At 39.7% G+C, this 22,952-nt stretch overlaps 2 protein-coding genes across 2 annotated transcripts; one reads left to right on the plus strand and one right to left on the minus strand.

Annotated features, from left to right (window-relative positions):
- The first annotated feature begins 256 nt into the window (after positions 1-256).
- LOC132549975 (alpha-ketoglutarate-dependent dioxygenase alkB homolog 6-like) lies at positions 257-4,439 on the plus strand. The gene is given in 7 exon segments (XM_060213970.1): positions 257-287; positions 290-351; positions 1,288-1,417; positions 1,986-2,032; positions 2,476-2,586; positions 3,048-3,158; positions 4,128-4,439. Coding segments are annotated over 7 exon segments (765 nt in total). The 3' UTR covers positions 4,401-4,439.
- Positions 4,440-12,468: 8,029 nt separating this feature from the next.
- LOC132549980 (myb-like protein X) lies at positions 12,469-22,078 on the minus strand. The gene is made up of 4 exons (XM_060213975.1): positions 22,026-22,078; positions 14,387-18,786; positions 13,385-13,573; positions 12,469-12,932 (listed from the first exon to the last, which is right to left on the minus strand). Exons 1-4 carry the CDS (start codon positions 22,076-22,078, stop codon positions 12,469-12,471), a joined length of 5,106 nt encoding a protein of 1,701 aa, XP_060069958.1.
- Between the last annotated feature and the right edge of the window lie 874 nt (positions 22,079-22,952).

Consider the following 22,952-nt stretch of genomic DNA (forward strand, 5'->3'; position numbering starts at 1 on the left):
CTGAGAACATTCTTTACCGATTGTCGATAAATCAATTGAAAACAAATAATTACGTATAAATTAAGTACCGTGCGAGTAGACAGCTTCTTGGGCGGGTTAGGTGGCTTCAAAACGTCATTGCAGCATCAAGTTTTTGAGAAACACTGAGCTGGAGAACAGAAGTCCACCATGCTGGATTTTCAAGCGGAAGTGAAGCCCAAACAATTATAAAATAAAACTTGATTGGCTGCAATCGAGACGCTAAATAATTTGACCAATGAACGTTCTCATAACAAATGTAATTACTTTATAAACAGAAAAATAAGAATGACAGAACACATGACAGAACTAGACGCACAAAAGGTCTTAAAAGTAAGATTAATGAAATATTTCTATTTAATCGAATAATTTAACCACAATTCGATCATTTTTCAAAACAGTTACCGTTTATTTTGTATGCGTCAGAACAGGAGAAGATTTGGCCCCAAATTAATAGGATAAAGTGAAAGTAGGGGTCTTAATTATGTAAAAAAAAATCCGTAATTGGCCTGCTTTAATTTTTGTACAATGACTCTAGAGTTTGAAATTCTTCTACTTCTACATTTTGATAACCACTTTCAAAACGATGTTGTTTGGAGCGAGCTTAGCACATGTGGACTGCGTGGTTCAAACAATATTCATAATCAAAAATCAAGATGATAATTACAGTGAATTTCCCTTGATAATGGCAATTAAGCTCCACAATACACAGTACAATAGCTCATTTATAACTTTTTCTTTAAGTAGAAAACAAGCCAAACCATGCAATCCTTCATCATTATATGTGTAACCCTGGTAAATACTAGCCACAATATACTGCTTGGCTAGAGAGAACTTCTCTTTAGCTCGATCAGTTGAACATCAGACTAGTACACCAGAGGTCCCAGGTTCACATCCTTGCAGAAGCGCTGAAATGAATAACAACCTCTTTTACTTTGGCGCCCATGTAGGCACGCAGGAATAATACTTAGCTTTACTTTCACAAGTACCTGTGTATCCCCCTAAAACTTGAGGATGAGTTATTTCCTGGAGAGGGAGTATGTAACCCTGGTAAATTCTAGCTGTAATATACCACTTAGCAAGAGAAAACTCTCTCTTTAGCTCAACTGGTTGAGCATCAGACCAGTATGCCAGAGGTCCTGGGTTCAAATCCTACCAGAGGCATTCTATTATGAAGACCGCCATTACATACAAGTAAGAATATGTCAAATGAGAAGGAGACTGTAAAACATGGAAAAATTAATGTATTATTTTCTATAATTATCACAGGCACCACCAACAATCTATTACATTCCTGAGTATATTACAAAAGAGGAAGAGGAATCACTGATGAAAAATGTTTATTCAGCACCAAAACCTAAGTGGACCCATTTGTCAAACCGACGACTCCAGAACTGGGGTAGGCACAACACATTTCTCCTGTATACCCAAACTTGCAAGATCTAAGAAGTAAAATGTGCTGAAAAAACTTTGAACAATTTCTCAAAAACTAAAACAAGACTCTTCAATCAGTTTTTCAGTAACTAATAGTTCTTGGGTTACATCTTATATGGCATGTGAGGAAGAAAATCTGTATCAAATCAGTAGCGCTGACCACTTTCAAGGTCACTGGGGTCAAGTGCTGTGTTAAAAGTTAAATTAGGCCAGAAGATTGCTTGGGCGAAGGCATTTTGAGTTTGAGTAAATTCTTCCAGCACAAATCTACTTTTCATATTTTGGAGAATTTATGAGTGTTTTTAGCCCCTTTGGCCTCTTGTTAATGACTGGGGTTTAAGTTTTCAATGAGTACTTAAAATTCCTTATCAGAATGTAAGCAAATTCTGATTAATTTACATGCTTGTATTTATAAAATCTGTTGAACGGATATCACATCATTTATTATAAAAATGATTGTTTTAATGACTAAACATAAATTTTATAAATATTCTGATGGAAAATTTCTGACTATCTTTCCCCTTTTTTTTAAGGTGGATTACCGCATCCAAAAGGAATGGTAGCAGAGGAGATGCCATCGGTAATATTTTCAGAGCGTTTGTGAGTGTTGTGGAATTAGATCGTCCACAAATGAATTTGTATATTTATTCTCTGTGTATCCTGTTAAACATTTAATCAGTCTTCACACCTACTCTATAACAAGAAAATGTTTTATACAAGTCAGAGACCTGTTTTTTAACATAGGTCATGGTTAAAGGAATTTCCAAACCCGTTTTTTTTTTGTATGAAGCTTAAAGACCTTGATTTAATACCAGGATTATACAGTTATTACCAAGTTTCAGTAATGACAGGCCAGTTTAGATGGAAGGGTTATTATTCAGCAATGACCCTTTTTAGGGTTAGGGTTAAATGGAAGGGTTATTTTATTTTATTAATAATTTATGTCATTGTAATAATAAATTTTGATGCAATTCAAATTTTCAACATTTGCTACAGTACATGTTAATTTTGTTTGTATTTCAGTGGCTGAAAATCTACACAGAGAAGATAGTAGGTACTGGTGCCAGACTTTTCGGAGATAAAAGTTTAAATCATGTCTTGGTGAATGAGTATGAAGCTGGACAAGGCATAATGGTAAATGTTTATAAAATCAACCATTCTTTCGGGCTATTGTATACATGGCATAGAATTAATTTAAGAAGACATATTCAAACTTGTTGTGTGCAAAAATGGATCCATATACCATATATTTTAGATATATTACAAGGGCTATTTTTAAATGGTAGGAAAGAGTTTTTTGTTGCAAATGGTCATAGGTAAGTCAGATGATCTTAAAAACCAGCATACAAAGATCAAACATTATAATGGTATAATGAATCAAGGTGTAAAAGAATTGGGAATCATCTTTTAAAACACCTCTTCTCAAGAATCGCTGGGTTGAAAAGTGAACCTTTTTAAGGAAATTACCAGCAGTAGGAAATCACATGATGGTCATTGAATTAGGTTTGTTTTCATGTTGGTTTCGTTTGATTTTGATGTGATTTCTGATAGTATTATTTGTTGGAGTTATGTGCCAGTGGTTTATCCATTTACAGCCCCATGAGGATGGCTCATTGTTCTTTCCGACTGTATCCACCATCAGTCTCGGATCACATACCCTGCTGGATTTCTACTATCACAGAGAACAGGATGAGGATTCCACTCAGGTACATTGAAGATATCATAAGTCAAACATTTACAAGATTTGGACCAATCAACAATATAAAACAAATGTTCACATGATCTAGACTGATCAAAAACATAAACATTTACATGATATGGACTTACCAAAACATAAATCATTTTCATAACCGGGATTCAAAACAGGTAGATAATGTATTCAAACATTCACAGGATCTGGAATAATTTACACAGTGGGTAAAATACAATAAACAGTTACATGAATTGATGAACTCTCATTAAGGTCACCTGAAATTGCTGAAACTTGCTACAAATATTTCATGCCTTAGTGGCTTGAATGAGTTTGTGTCGCAGAATTTTACAATTTTGCAGGCTTATGCAACATAACATGAAGTCATTTTTAAACACAGCTGTTTGATTCATCAATACTTAAGGAGTTATTGTCCTTTGTTTTTTTGCAGCATTTTCATAACATATCAAGATTTCCCTCATTTTTTCAACAATTTTTCAGAAAATTGATAGGCATTACAAATAATTGTGCATTCTTCAACTGACTGTGATTTTTCAATTTTGGAAAGAGTTATTTCCCATTGTTTTTTCTAACATTTTTATCTTTACCAGTCTCAACCCATTTCTTCAAAATTTTAGAAGATTGAAAACTACAACATGGTATTGTGTTCTCATAAACGGCATTTTGATTCAACAATATTTCAAAAAGCTACTGACCTTTACACATTTAATATTTCAGATTTTTATTTCAAAAAACAACACGAAAAAAAGGGAAAAAAATATCATGACCATGACCAGTATTTTCAATCAGGTAGAGTTGCAGAAAAACATAAATTCTCTGAAGAAATTGAAACCTAGGAATTTTTAGGTTTCCCATATTTCAAATCAAAACGCAAACATAAAGAAATAAAAGATCAGCCTGTTTAGGTTCATATCATATATATTCTCAAATGAAGACAATTTTTTTAAAATCATATATTTTACAGAGCAACATTACATCACAAGATGATCGCCATTTTGTGTCTATATTACTTGAGCCCCGGAGCCTTGTGTTTGTAACTGAGGACATGTACAAGCAACATCTTCATGGAATAGCAGAACGAACCTCTGATGTGATCACAGACAAAGTGGCAAACCTTGACATGTGTAAGTCTGTCAGTGTTGGTGACACACTCACACGGTCAACTCGTGTCTCACTCACCATCAGACATGTTCCAAAAACACTGAAAGCCAAACTCTTCTTAGGAAAGAAAAGATGACAAGATCTGTCATATTAAAGTTATGTTTTATTGTTTGAAGTTTGTTTTTGATTTTGTTCTGTTCAGTCAAAACAACTGATTTCTTTCATTGAGTTGATATCCAAGACCAAAAGTTTCTCAAAATGTTCCCTGCAGTCTCCGTATGTTCCTTGTGAACCTTGTTAATTTCACCTTCTCCCATAGTTCCCTTCAGTCCCTTTAGATAACACCCTCACAATGACCAGAGGTTCCTGATGGTGTTCCTTCACATCCCTATTGATAATATCATCACATTAACCACTGGATCTTCTGAGTGTTCCCTCCTCAAGTCCCTATAAATAACACCCTTTACAGTGACCAGAGATTCCTGTAGATAGCATCATCGCAGTGACCACTGGATCCTCTATATGTTCCCCTTCTAGTCCCTATAAATAACACCTTCACAGCGACCAGGGGCTCTTGTTAATGTTCCTTGAAGTCTTTTAGAAAATACCTGCACAGTGACCACAGGTTCCTCATAGTGTTCCCTCTGGTCCCTGTATATAACACCCTCATAATGACCACTGGTTCCACTCGGTGTTCCCTCCAGTCACTTCAGATAACTTGCCACAGTGACCACAGGTTCCTCATAGTGTTCCCTCCGGTCCCTGTAGATAATACCTACACAGAGACCACTGGATTTTCTCGGTATTCCCTCCTCTTGTCCCTATAAATAACACCTTCACTGTGGTCAGAGATTTCTTCCAGTGTTCCCTCCAGTTTCTAAAGATAACATCAACACAATGACTTCTGGTTCCTCCCAGTGTTCCTTCCAGTCCCTGTAACAGTGACCAGTGGCTCCCCCAGAGTTCTTTTAGTCCCCCTGTAGATAACACCATCACAGTGACCAGAGGATCCCCCAGTGTTCCCTCCACACCCTGTAGATAATGCCATCACAGTGACCAGTGACTCCCCCAGTGTTCTCTTAGTCCCAGTAGATAACACCATCACAGTGACCAGTGGCTCCCCCAGTGTTCTCTAAGTCCCCCTGTAGATAACACCATCACAGTGACCAGAGGTTCCCCCAGTGTTCCCTCCATTCCCTGTAGATAACACCATCACAGTGACCAGAGGTTTCCCCAGTGTTCTCTTAGTCCCTGTGGATAACACCATCACATTGACCAGAGGTTCCCCCACTTTTCTCTTAATCCCGTAGATAACACCATCACAGTGACCAGAGGTTCCCTCAGTGTTCCCTCCATTCCCTTTAGATAACACCATCACAGTGACCAGAGGTTCCCCTAGTGTTCTCTTAGTCCCTGTGGATAACATGATCACATTGACCAGATGTTCCCCCACTTTTCTCTTAATCCCGTAGATAACACCATCACAGTGACCAGAGGTTCCCTCAGTGTTCCCTCCATTCCCTGTAGATAACACCATCACAGTGACCAGAGGTTCCCCTAGTGTTCTCTTAGTCCCTGTGGATAACATCATCACATTGACCAGATGTTCCCCCACTTTTCTCTTAATCTCGTAGATAACACCATCACAGTGACCAGAGGTTCCCTCAGTGTTCTCTTCATTCCCTGTAGATAACACTATCACAGTGCTAGAGGTTCGCCCAGTGTTCCTTCCATTCCCTGTAAATAACACCAACACGGTGACCAGAGGTTCCCCCAGTGTTTTCTTAGTCCCTGTAGATAACACCATCACAGTGACCAGAGGTTCCCCCAATGTTCCCTCCATTCCCTGCAGATAACACCATCACAGTGACCAGAGGTTCCCCCAGTGTTCTCTTAGTCCCTGTAGAAAACACTATCACAGTGCTAGAAATTCGCCCAGTGTTCCTTCCATTCCCTGTAAATAACACCAACACGGTGACCAGAGGTTTCCCCAGTGTTTTCTTAGTCCCTGTAGATAACACCATCACAGTGACCAGAGGTTCCCCAAATGTTCCCTCCATTCCCTGTAGATAACACCATCACAGTGACCAGAGGTTTCCCCAGTGTTCTCTAAGTCCCTGTGGGTAACACCATCACATTGACCAGAGGTTCCCCCACTTTTCTCTTAATCCCGTAGATAACACCATCACAGTGACCAGAGGTTCCCCCAGTGTTCTCTTAGTCCCTGTGGATAACACCATCACATTGACCAGAGGTTCCCCCACTTTTCTCTTAATCTCGTAGATAACACCATCACAGTGACCAGAGGTTCCCTCAGTGTTCCCTCCATTCCCTGTAGATAACACCATCACAGTGACCATAGGTTCCCCCAATGTTCCCTCCATTCCCTGTTAGTAACACCAACACGGTGACCAGAGGTTCCCCCAGTGTTTTCTTAGTCCCTGTAGGTAACACCATCACAGTGGCCAGAGGTTCCCTCAGTGTTCCCTCCATTCCCTGCAGATAACACCAACATGGTGACCAGAGGTTCCCCCAGTGTTCTCTTAGTCCCTGAAGATAACACCATCACAGTGACCAAAGGTTCCCTCAGTGTTCCCTCCATTCCCTGCAGATAACACCATCACAGTGACCAGAGGTTTCCCCAGTGTTCTCTTAGTCCCTGTGGATAACACCATCACATTGACCAGAGGTTCTTCCAGTGTTCCCTCCATTCCCTGTAGATAACACCATCACAGTGACCATAGGTTCCCCCATTGTTCCCTCCATTCCCTGTAAATAACACCAACACGGTGACCAGAGGTTCCCCCAGTGTTTTCTTAGTCCCTGTAGGTAACACCATCACAGTGACCAGAGGTTCCCTCAGTGTTCCCTCCATTCCCTGCAGATAACACTATCACATTGACCAGAGGTTCCCCCAGTGTTTTCCTAGTCCCTGTAGATAACAACATCACAGTGACCAATGGTTCCCCCAGTGCTCCCTCTGGTCCCTGTAGATAACACCATCACATTGACCAGTGGTTCCCTCAGTGTTCCCTCCATTCCCTTTAGATAACACCATCACAGTGACCAGAGGTTCCCCTAGTGTTCTCTTAGTCCCTGTGGATAACATGATCACATTGACCAGATGTTCCCCCACTTTTCTCTTAATCCCGTAGATAACACCATCACAGTGACCAGAGGTTCCCTCAGTGTTCCCTCCATTCCCTGTAGATAACACCATCACAGTGACCAGAGGTTCCCCTAGTGTTCTCTTAGTCCCTGTGGATAACATCATCACATTGACCAGATGTTCCCCCACTTTTCTCTTAATCTCGTAGATAACACCATCACAGTGACCAGAGGTTCCCTCAGTGTTCTCTTCATTCCCTGTAGATAACACTATCACAGTGCTAGAGGTTCGCCCAGTGTTCCTTCCATTCCCTGTAAATAACACCAACACGGTGACCAGAGGTTCCCCCAGTGTTTTCTTAGTCCCTGTAGATAACACCATCACAGTGACCAGAGGTTCCCCCAATGTTCCCTCCATTCCCTGCAGATAACACCATCACAGTGACCAGAGGTTCCCCCAGTGTTCTCTTAGTCCCTGTAGAAAACACTATCACAGTGCTAGAAATTCGCCCAGTGTTCCTTCCATTCCCTGTAAATAACACCAACACGGTGACCAGAGGTTTCCCCAGTGTTTTCTTAGTCCCTGTAGATAACACCATCACAGTGACCAGAGGTTCCCCAAATGTTCCCTCCATTCCCTGTAGATAACACCATCACAGTGACCAGAGGTTTCCCCAGTGTTCTCTAAGTCCCTGTGGGTAACACCATCACATTGACCAGAGGTTCCCCCACTTTTCTCTTAATCCCGTAGATAACACCATCACAGTGACCAGAGGTTCCCCCAGTGTTCTCTTAGTCCCTGTGGATAACACCATCACATTGACCAGAGGTTCCCCCACTTTTCTCTTAATCTCGTAGATAACACCATCACAGTGACCAGAGGTTCCCTCAGTGTTCCCTCCATTCCCTGTAGATAACACCATCACAGTGACCATAGGTTCCCCCAATGTTCCCTCCATTCCCTGTTAGTAACACCAACACGGTGACCAGAGGTTCCCCCAGTGTTTTCTTAGTCCCTGTAGGTAACACCATCACAGTGGCCAGAGGTTCCCTCAGTGTTCCCTCCATTCCCTGCAGATAACACCAACATGGTGACCAGAGGTTCCCCCAGTGTTCTCTTAGTCCCTGAAGATAACACCATCACAGTGACCAAAGGTTCCCTCAGTGTTCCCTCCATTCCCTGCAGATAACACCATCACAGTGACCAGAGGTTTCCCCAGTGTTCTCTTAGTCCCTGTGGATAACACCATCACATTGACCAGAGGTTCTTCCAGTGTTCCCTCCATTCCCTGTAGATAACACCATCACAGTGACCATAGGTTCCCCCATTGTTCCCTCCATTCCCTGTAAATAACACCAACACGGTGACCAGAGGTTCCCCCAGTGTTTTCTTAGTCCCTGTAGGTAACACCATCACAGTGACCAGAGGTTCCCTCAGTGTTCCCTCCATTCCCTGCAGATAACACTATCACATTGACCAGAGGTTCCCCCAGTGTTTTCCTAGTCCCTGTAGATAACAACATCACAGTGACCAATGGTTCCCCCAGTGCTCCCTCTGGTCCCTGTAGATAACACCATCACATTGACCAGTGGTTCCCCCAGTGTTCTCTACGTCCCCCTGTAGATAACACCATCACAGTGACCAGTGGTTCCCCCACTTTTCTCTTAGTCCCCTGTAGATAACACCATCACAGTGACCAGAGGTTCCCCCAGTGTTCTCTTAGTCACTGTAGATAACACCATCACAGTGACCAGAGGTTCTCTCAGTGTTCCCTCCATTCCCTGCAGATAACACCATCACAGTGACCAGTGGTTCCCCCAGTGTTCTCTAAGTCCCCCTGTAGATAACACCATCACAGTGACCAGTGGTTCCCCCAGTGTTCTCTACGTCCCCCTGTAGATAACACCATCACAGTGACCAGTGGTTCCCCCACTTTTCTCTTAGTCCCCTGTAGATAACACCATCACAGTGACCAGAGGTTCCCCCAGTGTTCTCTTAGTCACTGTAGATAACACCATCACAGTGACCAGAGGTTCTCTCAGTGTTCCCTCCATTCCCTGCAGATAACACCATCACAGTGACCAGTGGTTCCCCCAGTGTTCTCTAAGTCCCCCTGTAGATAACACCATCACAGTGACCAGTGGTTCCCCCAGTGGTCTCTTAGTCCCCTTGTAGATAACACCATCACAGTGACCAGAGGTTCCCCCAGTGTTCTCTTAGTCCCCCTGTAGATAACACCATCACAGTGACCAATGGTTTCCCCAGTGCTCCCTCTGGTCCCTGTAGATAACACCAACACGGTGACCAGAGGTTCCCCCAGTGTTCTCTTAGTCCCTGTAGATAACACCATCACAGTGACCAGAGGTTCCCCCAGTGTTATCTTAGTCCCTGTAGATAACACCATCACAGTGACCAGAGGTTCCTCCAATGTTCCCTCCATTCCCTGTAAATAACATCAACACGGTGACCAGAGGTTCTCTCAGTGTTCCCTCCATTCCCTGCAGATAACACCATCACAGTGACCAATGGTTCCCCCAGTGTTCTCTAAGTCCCCCTGTAGATAACACCATCACAGTGACCAGTGGTTCCCCCAGTGTTCTCTTAGTCCCCTTGTAGATAACACCATCACAGTGACCAGAGGTTCCCCCAGTGTTCTCTTAGTCCCCTTGTAGATAACACCATCACAGTGACCAATGGTTTCCCCAGTGCTCCCTCTGGTCCCTGTAGATAACACCAACACGGTGACCAGAGGTTCCCCCAGTGTTCTCTTAGTCCCTGTAGATAACACCATCACAGTGACCAGAAGTTCCCCCAGTGTTCCCTCCATTCCCTGTAGATAACACACCATACTGTCTACTAGTTCCTGCTATTTTCCCATCCAGTCCCTGTAGATAACACCATCACAGTGACCAGAAGTTCCCCCAGTGTTCCCTCCATTCCCTGTAGATAACACACCATACTGTCTACTAGTTCCTGCTATTTTCCCATCCAGTCCCTGTAGATAACCCCATCACAGTGACCAAGATTTGCTGTCCCATCCTCCGTTGTTCATGCATTTTGAAACGGTCAACATATATTGTTTTTTATCCGGTTAATGTTCTCTTGGAAATGCTGATAAAGTCAGGAATTCATTGGAACTAGTGCAGTAATATCAGTCATGTCAAAAAGGACATGGACAACGCATAAACACATGATTTTATTACATGTCTTATAACAAAGACAATAAATGCAGGTTTTGAAAATAATTGATGACCATTAGATAAATGTTATATATACACAAAACGATAATTAATTCATATATAAGAAATGAATCTGCTGCAATGTCATTGCAATACTTTGGCACTAATTATTGCATATATACATAAAAATGTTGATATGTAGTTATACAACACATTGGGATCCTTTTTCTGTAATATTCAACACTATGTTCACTCATACTAAATAGTCCATTTCTCCTACAGTTGTACACTGACATATATTTCACTGTTTCACAATTCATTGGAGAATTGATATCGACTTTTCAATCTTAAATCACATTGGTGTAATTAAATATGACGTGATATAACTGATTGATAATTAAAACCATTAATTATAAGTACTGATATCAAATACTCCATTTGGATAATAAATATAACTATAACTACTGACGTCACTATAACAAAAGTTGTGATATCTCAAAATAGAAAAAAAACCAATAACCTAATTAGATGTTATCACTAAATGGAGCTAACTGACATCGCATGTAGCTGACCCCACCCCCTAAACAAAATCATATACATGTTGTAATATTGACTATGAAAACAAGAGATCTCGATCTGTCTGATTGCATTGGCAACGACACCTGTCAAAAGTTTCTCTGGAATTGAACATTTAACGATGTAGGTAGATGTAGAGCCCCAGGTGCAACATCAAAATGATCTCTTTAAGGAACATTGGAACAGTATATCATTTGACAAGAAATCGGTAAAGTAGGTAATATAGATAGCATACATACTGTTATAGGTAAAATGGCACATTGTATATACTGTAATAGGTAAAATGGCACATTGTATATACTGTAATAGGTAAAATGGCACAATAATAAAACAAAATTTTATCCAAATGTATGCCTCAATATTCCTGGTGTAGCTTAGAACACAAATATTAACTGGGCAAAAATTCTCCCTATTGAAAATTCAATTGTTTATCAGAACGTGTTCAGAGAAGCAAGCAGCCATTAGAATTATTAGATGCCCTTATTGACACTGGTATCTGATAATAAATACAGGTACTGTGGATATTGCACAACTCCCGGGACTTCATTTGAATTTCATAGCACTAATTAAATATTTATGTATATTTGTATATATATGTATATATATGTTTATGTATATAACATTTTACGCCTTATCATTTTGATTCAGATTTACAAAATCCGAGAACTTTTATCTCTTAAACAAATGTGATGGCCTCATTTCAGTACAAATTACTCTGACGTTCAACTCTTGACTGATTTAAAAGTTCAACAAACGTATGATATAATTCGGATTCGGTTATATAGTGTAACTAAACAGCACTTCGTTACCACAGAAAGTGTCTTTCTTATGTGTCTTGTTTTACAAGCTATTGACACATTTAAAAAAGTTTTCCCCAGTGTGACGTACACATTACAATGCGTTCTTGCTTTCATGGGATTATTTTTAGTATCGTCGGAATGTTAATACTAATTATACATTCTAGACAAACATTTTATTAAAGAAAAGGACATATCAATCGAGAAGATGAAATATACCGTTTCACTGGAGTGATTCGTGTTTGGTCGCTGTGTCACCGCCACCAAAGGACGTTGAAGTTCATTGCATACAGGAACTGTGTCCACTGAGCAAAAATGAGAAAATCATAACATTTTCGTCCTTTTATATCTCTAAAACCGGTCGATGCATTACCAAAATTGCTTTTTGAATAATAAGCGGTGTCTTTGTGCAAGAGGCTACAGAACACTTTAAAGTATAGGAACGGTTTCTTCTGTCAGTTTGAAAAGTGAAAAGGCGAAAAAATATCTTAATAATTGCGTTGAATAATTAAACTACTTTGAAATTAAATAAAACGATGCATTTTAAGTGAGACTGCTTGGTCTAATTTTCATCTCAGCACTTCTCAAGGAATAGTTCGACCCAGTCCAAGGTTTCCAAGTGACACCGTCGAAGAGCTTGGGCGGTATTACGCCGTTTCTGTAGTAGATCCCATTTAAATTTGACATGTAACACTTGTAATACCACCAAGCTCCACTGAAACGTTTGGCACAGCTTCCTCCGAATTCTTTCGTTAATTTGTCGTTATCTACGTCCGTAGTTGAGAATTTGTGGTTGTTATGCTTTGCCATGCCATCACCTGCGTCTCCATGGTAACCACCGATATGAAGTCTGTACCCTTCCTCCTCGTCATCAACCATGAAGTAATCGTACTCAGCGAACTTTTTAGTTTTGTTCCAGTCCGTAAGTTCAATCATCAAGGTGTAGTGGTCCTGATTAGTAAGGTAGTGAATATGGTCGTTTCCAAGCCAATGCTCCCCACGAATGCCTGAAAGATAAGCAACGTTCATTGTGATATCTGAGAGAAGCTCTCTTTGGGTTGTGTTATCAATGCTTGTACGAAAGACTCACAAGAGAATAGCACATTTCAATACCAAGCAAGAAGCAGATGAAGTAGCACCAAATAATGAATTAAGCTTGATATTGGAGCTGTTTTGTCCTTTTAGGACTTGTCAGTGATGCTAAGAACCGAAAGCTAGGTACAGTCAACCCTCGTTACCTCGAAGTCGTCGGGAATATGGGAAACCTCGTGATAACCGATTACTTCATTTAAGTTCGAAGGTTTTTGTATAAAGCTAGTAAAGTACCGACGAAATGCTTCGAATTTAACGGAGTCTTTGAGCTATACAATTTCGAGATAACGGGATTAGCCTGTATCAGATTTCATTTCTTCAATATTTCGTAAAGTTTTGCTTCGGATCCGCTATGAAATATTTTTACCTCCAAATCCTTCTTTAAAGTCTCGCCATTTCTTCATGAATTTTGTGGTACCGTCTTGCCTTTTCTGAATCACAGTCCATCCACCATTTTTCATATCACAGTAGACTTCCACCATTGACTTCCTGCCGTATGGTTTGATCTTGAATACACCGTTCTTTTGCTTACCACGTTTGTAGTAGTCATAGCAATCTGCAAGGGTAAGTACCAGAAAAAGTAGTCTGATATTTGCAGAAAAGTATTGTCTTGCAAAGTAATGATACCAGAAGTGTATTTTACTATTCACTAATAACGTCCTATAGTTTCAACAAAGCCGTCTAGTGAAGAGTATTGTAGTAAGGTAGGTATTCCTGACAACTGAACACAGTGGATGACTAACCTGATGTTTCGAATAGGCCTCATCCACAACATGTGATACTACTGTCATTAGGTGAATCATATATAATTTAAACACAAAGCAAGTCTTGAATTTCTTGAAAAAGATGATGACGACGAAAATCGAAGTTTCATCTTTGTACATTGGATTCTATGGCAAGAAAGTTTTAGCTACAAACTCTCATCGAGGAGTGACTTATTTTCCATAAACACGTGATCAAAATTCCTAAAAAAAACGATTGAGTAATAGCTAAATAAGGTACATGTGTCATTCAAATGCTCAAAACACCGACTTGGAGTCAAACAGAGCAAATTCATCGATTACATTTACCAATTGGTCTGAAAAGCCAAAACGAGGCAATTCAAGTTTACAGTAACAGTTTGGAGCTGTATGAGTTTTACCTAAGTATGCTAGAACGTTGGTAATGAAATGTTTTATTACAAGGCACGAGGTTGAAAGGAGAGAGGCGCCAAGAACGGAAATACAGTGGTAAAAGTAACTGAAGGAAATAGTCTCAGCGAGTCGACATTTAAAACTTTACAGGAATTATTCGAAACAGGAGAAAATGGTAGGGAAAACACTTGCTACATCGTATGACAACATGAACAGGGCAGTAATTAAAAGTTTACCTTTTGGCTCTTTCTGTCCATTGGCTTGGTACTTTATCGGTTTCCTCAAAGGCTCCTTAGATTTTTTCTCTGCAGATTTAACGTTTACCACTTTCTCTTTTTCCTTCGTCTTTGGCTTTTCTTTCTTTTGTTGTTCCTTTTTAAGACTTTTGACGTCCTCCTTTTTAACAGCTTCCTTTTTGTCCTGCACCTGCTGTGTCTCAGGTGTTTCAGGTTTTGATTCCTTTGCATTGTTTGCATCTGCTTTCTTCTTCGTAGAAGTATCATCCATTACCTTGTCGGCATTTTCTGTGGATTTCTGTTTCGAACTTTGAGGTACTTTCTCTAAGTCTGATTCCTTGGAGGAACCTGTATGTTTTTGAGACTGTGCGTCCTCGGCTGTGTTTAGTTTCTCGACTTCTGCTTGCGATTTTTTATCCAGGAGCATTTTGTCTTTTTCTTCTCCGGCTATAGGTCTTTCCTCTTTTTCAATTATTTCGGATTTATGTTTTTCTGTATTTGACGCCGACCTCTTCACTTTTTCATCACCATCAGTTGCTTTAGAGTTATTGTCTGATAACTTTTGGCTAAGCACATCTTTTGTGGTAGTACCTGATTCCCCTTCTTTCGTTAAAGAAATATCGACTTGCTTGTCTTGCCTTTCAGTGACTTTAGCTACTTCTGGCGCAGTATTCTTTACGTCGTCTTCCTTTTCTACTACTTTTCGGCTTTCAGTGGGGAGTGTTGTGTTAGAATTTACATCGTTTCCATTTATTTCATTCTCTTTAGCATGTGAGGCTTTTAGCAAAGAAGCATCTTTAACGTTGTCCCCTTCTTTTTCAACCTGTTGAGTTTCATGTGTAGCAGGTACCTTATTGGTATGTGAATCTCCTTGCTTTTCATGTTCTTTATTTTCAGACGTTGTCTTCACAGTATCTTTTGTGTGCCCTTCTTTTTGTTCGGTAGTTTGACTGCCGTCAACTTTAGTATCAACCGTATGGATGTTTTCATTTGCAGATTTTTTATTTGGGGAATTTTTTTTCATTTTTTTCATTTCGTTGTTCGAGGAGACTTCTGATTTGGAAGCTGCTTCCTTTCTGTCGATAACTGAAGGTGCTTTAGAAGACGAATTTTCGTCAACATTAATTTCCTTGCCCAGTTCAAGTGTTGAAGGTCCTGGTGTCTTCAAGATATTTTTCTGTGTTTCTTCAGATCTATCCTGTTTGCATTTTTTCCATTGAAGTAGTGAATGAGGAACACATATCGATTTGATAAACGTTGCGAAAACGCAAGTTCCGGAGGAAGCCCCACACCAGGGTTCTGTTTTCTTCACACTTTCATTTAGCATGTATCTCTCAAGTTCCTCTTCAGATTTATTCTTATTCACAGAAGGCATTTTTTCTTGTTTTAATTTCATCTCGTCATCTTCCAATGTTGTTTTTCGAACATCTGACACCATTTCTTCCAGTTTATACAACAGAAACTTGTCTGTTGTTTCGGTCACGCTCCGTTTGTTTACAATTTGCTCCATCTGCTGTCGGATTTTTTGTGCCTCGAATCTCTGTTGAATATTTTGCTCTGTAAGGTCCTGAACTCTGGTCATAATCTGGGTCATCAACGCTGTTTGATTCATGATCATGTTATAAAGCAGTCGATTCTGGTCCTCCAAATATTCAGATCTCGACTTAAGTTGCCTTATAGTCATAGACTGATTACTCAAAAGTTTCGTCAAGTAGGTGATCTTTGCCTGAAAGTCAACACTGATGGGATGGATTCGTCCGCTTACAGCAGAGTACCCATAAGCTGGTGTTTGTTGGGAGTTATGGCCGAGTTCAAGATATTTCTTCCGATCCTTCACCATTGAATCGCTCTTTTCTTTGATTTCAGTGTAACTCTGATTAAGCTTCAATAGTTCATTCTCAAGTCGAAGTATATGATTTTCCATCCTTGTAATAGTACTTGAGTGATTGTTTTTGTTAAGTTTTTCCTTCAATAATTGATTTTCCAACCTAACGACCATCAGCTCAAGATTCTGAAGTTTGTTTGAATAACTCTCTGTTTTACTGACCACTTGTTCTTGAAAATCATCAAAATTTGATTGAATTTGTTCGAGAAAATGATTTTGGTCTCGCATGCTTGTAGCCTTACTATTGATTTCCTTTGAAGGTTGTTTTTCGTCAACTTTTCCATGCTCACCTTTTGTTCGTTTTTCTTCAATTTCTGTTTGTTTCCCATCAAAAGTTCTTTCTGATTTTTTCAGCTTATCGATTTCTAATTTCATCCCTGACACTTCACTCTCTATCACTTTCGAGTCTCCTATTTCTACTGTTGGTGACATTTCGTCATTTCGTCTGTCATCATTGTCACTGCTGCTCTTATCCTCCGTGTCCGTTTCTGGTGTTAAAACCTTAACTGTAGTTTCTGATATTGCTTGAAAGTTTGTTTCCTGTTTTGTCTTTTGTTCAATTCCTGGTCCGGTCTTCTCTGTGGTTTCATCATTCCCTTTGTTTTCATCTCCATCTCTGACAATTTTCGGCTGGTCAGAGTTTGCGTCTAGTGATGAGATTTCACTATCTGACATTCGAATGTCGTTGTCACTAGACAAATCGTTTCCTTGATTGTCTTCTATCTTTTCTGTAGCAACAGTATCAGTGATATCTGTTTTGCCTCCGCTGCTAGCTCCAATTAAATCTGTATCTTTCTCGTCGGTTTTTTCATCATCTTTAGAATGACTTTGTGTATCTGACTTTTCCTTTATACTTCTTGATGGTGTTTCCAAAATGTCTTTTTCTGTCTCGTTCTCATTTCCAGATTTTGATGTTTCCATTCCTAGTGTAGTTTCCTTGGTTATATGAGAATCACTCTTAGTGTTCTTTTGATTTGTTTGCGTTTCGTTTGATTTTAATCCATTGAACCTACTTCCAACACTATTTCCACTACAAGAAGTGTTCGATGTAGAGTGTTGCAACAGAAGACTACATGGTGAACACACAAGTCTATTGTAAGTTAAGGTCACCGGGGAGGATAATCTTGATACACTAATATCTTGATCTAACTTCGATTTTTCCTGACTAAAACTATTTTGTAGTTTCGTTTGATTACTAAGTGTCGTATTTTCTACAAATTCAACCGTGTTCTGCACGAGATCGAATATATCAAACTGGTAGCTACATATTGCCCTACACATTCCGAAAGGAACGTGCTCATGTTCTCTTACTGAATCGGTAACGGGTGTGTTAGACGATAGTCTGGAAATGTCCCCTTTTTTCTTCTCAGTGTTACTGAAACCCCCGACACTAGCCTCCACTTCACTTTTTTCCTTTTGGTTAACAATCTCCTTGGTGTATTTTTCCTTGTCGTTGCTTTCTTCGTCTGACAATTCTTCACCAACACCAGACATTCCCTCTGCGTTTGTTTCCTGTGTGCTGTCCGCATCGATCGCTGCACTTTCCGCAGTTTGCTTGTCTTTATCTTCACCTACGTTTTTTTCATTTCCTTTCTGATTTGTTTGTCTATCTGACGGTTCATTTTCCATCCCTTTGGTGTCATCCGTTTCTTTAGTTTCGACTTTTCTGTTTTCATCCTTTTCATCCTTGCTTTTATCTGTAGAATCATCATCACTGACTAAAGTTTCCTCGCTAATTTCTACAGATCTATCGTTATCATCAGATGTTCTTTCATCAAATTCCTCAATTGATGAAGATGTTAAACTTTCATGTTCAGTTTTATCTAAATCCTTGGATGGATCATCTGATAATATCTTTTCTTCAACTATTTTCAATGTCTTCGTTTCCTCCTCGTCTTCTTCTTCCTCCTCTACTCCCTCTTCGTCATCGTCATATGAATCATCAGAAAGCAGTTCTGTTTCATCTACTTCCGTTTCTTCATTTTCGGTTGTATCTGTTTCATCATTATCAGTCTCGTGTGAAGTGTCTTGCTCTGTGTCCTCGCCTGCTGATTTAACCGTAGCACCTCCACTATTGTCCAATGCATTGTTCGTTTCGTCGTCGTTAGCATTACCGCTTAACAATGAATCATCTTCGCTCGATTTCATTTCTTCATTTGATTTTGACTCGCTTTCTTCTGTTTCTGCTGTAGTCCCGGCTGTGGAGCCTCCATCTGAATCATCAGATGACGCAACTTCCTGTGTTGTATCAGAATCACTTCTTTGCTGGTCATTATTTTCTTCGTTGTCTTTTTGTGTATCATTCACATCTCCTTCGTCGTCAGGTTTTAGCATCTCCTCGTACATTTCTAGAATATCACAACTGACTTTTCCTTTTGATGTGTCCTTTTTGCTTCTCAAAACCATTTCGTTGATAGTCTTTCGTATGATAATTTGTTCTTCACTAAGTTTCCCGTCAAAAGCTCCCTGTGATGTTAATTTCAGATACCACATTCTGACGTCACAGTCTTCTGTTCTGAAATTGTAAGGAATCGTATATTACTGTAAAATACATCACGAGTTGTGATTAACAAGGGAAGCGAGATGAAAGGCTTGCATGTGTGATGGCCGTGGTTTGAAGTTTGGGAATGTGTGGAATGGGGAGAGGGAGGCACGAGTTGATTGAAGTATAAAGGGGCGTTTGATGGCGAAAGAGGATGGATGAGAATAAAGAGGGGTATGAATTGGAGTAAAGTAGCGAAACATGTTAAGGATGGAGCAAAGAGATTAATGTGGTGGAGATGAGAAGAAATGTATGGTTTTGAGAGAGTCTGGGTGAAATATGGGTTGTAGAGGGGTAGACGTTATTGGATATGGGTTGTAGAGGGGTAGACGTTATTGGATATGGGTTGGAGATGGGTAGACATTGTTAGATATGGGTTGTAGAGGGGTAGACGTTATTGGATATGGGTTGTAGAGGGGTAGACGTTATTGGATATGGGTTGTAGAGGGCTAGACGTTGTTAGATATGGGTTGTAGAGGGGTAGGAATTGTTAGATATGGGTTGTAGAGGGGTAGAAATTGTTAGATATGGGTTGTAGAGGGGTGGACATTGTTAGATATGGGTTGTAGAGGGGTAGACATTGTTATATATGGGTTGTAGAGGGATAACATTGTTAGATATGGGTTGTAGAGGGATAACATCGTTAGATAGGGGTTGCAGAGGGGTAGACATTGTTAGATATGGGTTGTAGAGGGATAACATTGTTAGATATGGGTTGTAGAGGGATAACATCGTTAGATAGGGGTTGCAGAGGGGTAGACATTGTTAGATATGGGTTGTAGAGGGGTAGACGTTGTTAGATAGGGTTTGGATAGGGATAACATTGTTAGATAGGGGTTGCAGAGGGGTAGACGTTGTTAGATATGGGTTGTAGAGGGATAGCATTGTTAGATAGGGGTTGGAGAGGGGTAGAAATTGTTAGATAGGGGTTGTAGAGGGATAACATTGTTAGATAGGGGTTGGAGATGGGTAGACATTGTTAGATAGGGGTTGGAGAGGGATAACATTGTTAGATATGGGTTGTAGAGGGGTAGACATTGTTAGATATGGGTTGTAGAGGGATAGCATTGTTAGATATGGGTTGTAGAGGGGTAGACATTGTTAGATATGGGTTGTAGAGGGATAGCATTGTTAGATATGGGTTGTAGAGGGGTAGACATTGTTAGATATGGGTTGTAGAGGGGTAGACATTGTTAGATATGGGTTGTAGAGGGATAGCATTGTTAGATAGGGGTTGGAGAGGGATAACATTGTTAGATAGGGGTTGGAGAGGGGTAGACATTATTAGATATGGGTTGAAGAGGGGTAGACATTGTTAGATAGGGGTTGGAGAGGGGTAGACGTTGTTAGATATGGGTTGTAGAGGGATAACATTGTTAGATATGGGTTGTAGAGGGATAACATTGTTAGATATGGGTTGTAGAGGGATAACATTGTTAGATATGGGTTGTAGAGGGATAACATTGTTAGATATGGGTTGCAGAGGGGTAGACGTTGTTAGATATGGGTTGTAGAGGAATAACATTGTTAGATATGGGTTGTAGAGGGGTAGACATTGTTAGATATGGGTTGGAGATGGGTAGACATTGTTAGATATGGGTTGTAGAGAGGTAGACATTGTTAGATATGGGTTGGAGATGGGTAGACATTGTTAGATATGGGTTGTAGAGGGGTAGACATTGTTAGATATGGGTTGTAGAGGGGTAGACGTTGTTAGATATGGGTTGCAGAGGGGTAGACGTTGTTAGATATGGGTTGTAGAGGGGTAGACGTTGTTAGATATGGGTTGCAGAGGGGTAGACGTTGTTAGATATGGGTTGGAGATGGGTAGACATTGTTAGATATGAGTTGTAGAGGGGTAGACATTGTTAGATATGGGTTGGAGATGGGTAGACATTGTTAGATATGGGTTGTAGAGGGGTAGACGTTGTTAGATATGGGTTGTAGAGGGGTAGACGTTGTTAGATATGGGTTGTAGAGGGGTAGACGTTGTTAGATATGGGTTGGAGATGGGTAGCGCGAAGTATAGGTTCGGGAGGGGTAAAGAGAGTTATGTATTGAAGAGGGGTAAAGAGAGTTATGTATTGAAGAAGGGTAGAGAAATGTATGTATTGAAGAAGGGTAGAGAGGTATGTATTGAAGAGGGTAGAGAGAGGTATGTATTGGAGAGTTGAATTTGTCCTTATTTCTCTTTCTGCCTTTCAGAATATCCCATTTTATATCATGAAAATTTTTCAAATATTGTCCTATATCCTCCTTCGTATGAACCGGAGAGTATTGTATAAAACCCGTGGGAGATCGGATCGTTAACATCAAAATCACATGCAACAGTGATAAAGACAAAATTAAGTTAAATTCATATTTCAGACCTTTTGTGACGTAAATTATACAGTAAAATATATGATTTGATAAATAACTTGTCTATGACAGATTAAGTGTAACTACTGAGCCGTGATCATCTGCATATGCCAAACGGAAGCTAAAACTACATAGACCGCGCTGCTGAGGCTGATTTGACACGTGCCGGTTGGCATGGCGGGCGCGCGTGCGATGGGTAAATAACACGGCGCGTGCCTGGCAAACATCACAGGGATGTAAAAAATATATATGTAGGTAAAATGATCCATATCACATAGAAGTCTTTAATTAATGAGAGTTAGCCGTTTTTCAACCTTTTTAACTTTTTCATGAGTATATATTTATATATGTTGTCAGTCAATAGATATTATGAAGACATCTACAGTATAGGGTCGCGTTGATCACTCGCTACCTTTCTACAAAGTTATCTAAAATAAATTTAAAATTTAAAACGGCAAAAATAAAACAGACACCCCGTATCCTAACCGAAAACACACACACACACACACACACACACACACACACACCTATTCCTACTTTAGTGCCACTTATCTCCGAGTGAAAAAGAAAAGTTGGTTCTCATCTGATAAGGGTTATATTGACAATAGTTGCCGGCCGTTTACAAGCACCCAGTAAACACCAGCTTTATCAAAATCTCGCACTGCTATATATATTCATAAGTCGATAGCATATATTCCACATGTAGAAAAATAGGCATAAACAATAACAAAATAAATAATAACAAAGTAGAAAAACAACGTTTGTATCATTTAATGTAGAAAAACAACGTTTGTATCATAGTAATGTAGAAACAAACTATCAATAATTTACGTATAAAACAAAAAATCACTTACCTGATTAATTTGACGACAAATAAGAAAGTTATCACTGCACTTGCCGTGTTCATACTTCTTTAGTTATTTAGATAAAATAATCTGTAAGTTGTTTGTGTTTTGCATGGACTACCACGTCGGTTTTTATTGATAATTGACACCACGTGGTGACGTGGCTTCGTGTACACATCACCAGGCATCGATCACATACCCCGCCTTTTAAATAAAGACTTGTTTCTTTGTGTATATAAGCCATATCTGACGACACAAACTTCCATATCGATTAGGTTTGTAACATGTGTTGAATGAACTTGCTACGTCACTTCAGTCCGAACTTTCACCTCTGTCGCATAATGTATCGTTCTCGGGAATAAGTAGGATATATTTGTTCGTTTAATGGTCATTTTGAAAAATATTAATTTAAAATAGATTTGTATATAAAATGTCATTTTGCATCTAGAAAAGCTTCGTCGATCCAGGGACGTATAATACATATGATGTATTATACGTCCCTGGTCGATCAAATAGCTTTAAGATATGAAAACAACTTTATGAAATATTATATATGATAGTCACATAATACGCTTACTTGTTTTCAGATTGTGTGTAATCTAACACCTCCTCTAAAACACCAAGAACTTACATGGTATCTCAATCCTCTGTATTATACGTCCTCATTTATTTATTTATCTTTATTTATTTTATCTGGTTTTCTCTGTGACGTCATTAGGATATACAAATTACGTGCATATTATGGATGCACACAAGATATACGGTTGTCGTTGACTTTCGGTATGCACATGTATGATTCTTATTAACCCCAACAAATCGAGATCGAGTACAAGTTATGTGTTTATATTGTGAACTTATGCAAGTCTATGAAAAGGAGGCCTTCCCAAACTGAGAGGGTATATTCCATTGGTCATGCGCACACGTAATATTCTATTC

Source organism: Ylistrum balloti, unplaced genomic scaffold (assembly GCF_031769215.1).
Source record: "Ylistrum balloti isolate Yb309-2 unplaced genomic scaffold, AGI_CSIRO_Ybal_v1 Utg370094, whole genome shotgun sequence".
Lineage (NCBI taxonomy): Eukaryota > Metazoa > Mollusca > Bivalvia > Pectinida > Pectinidae > Ylistrum > Ylistrum balloti.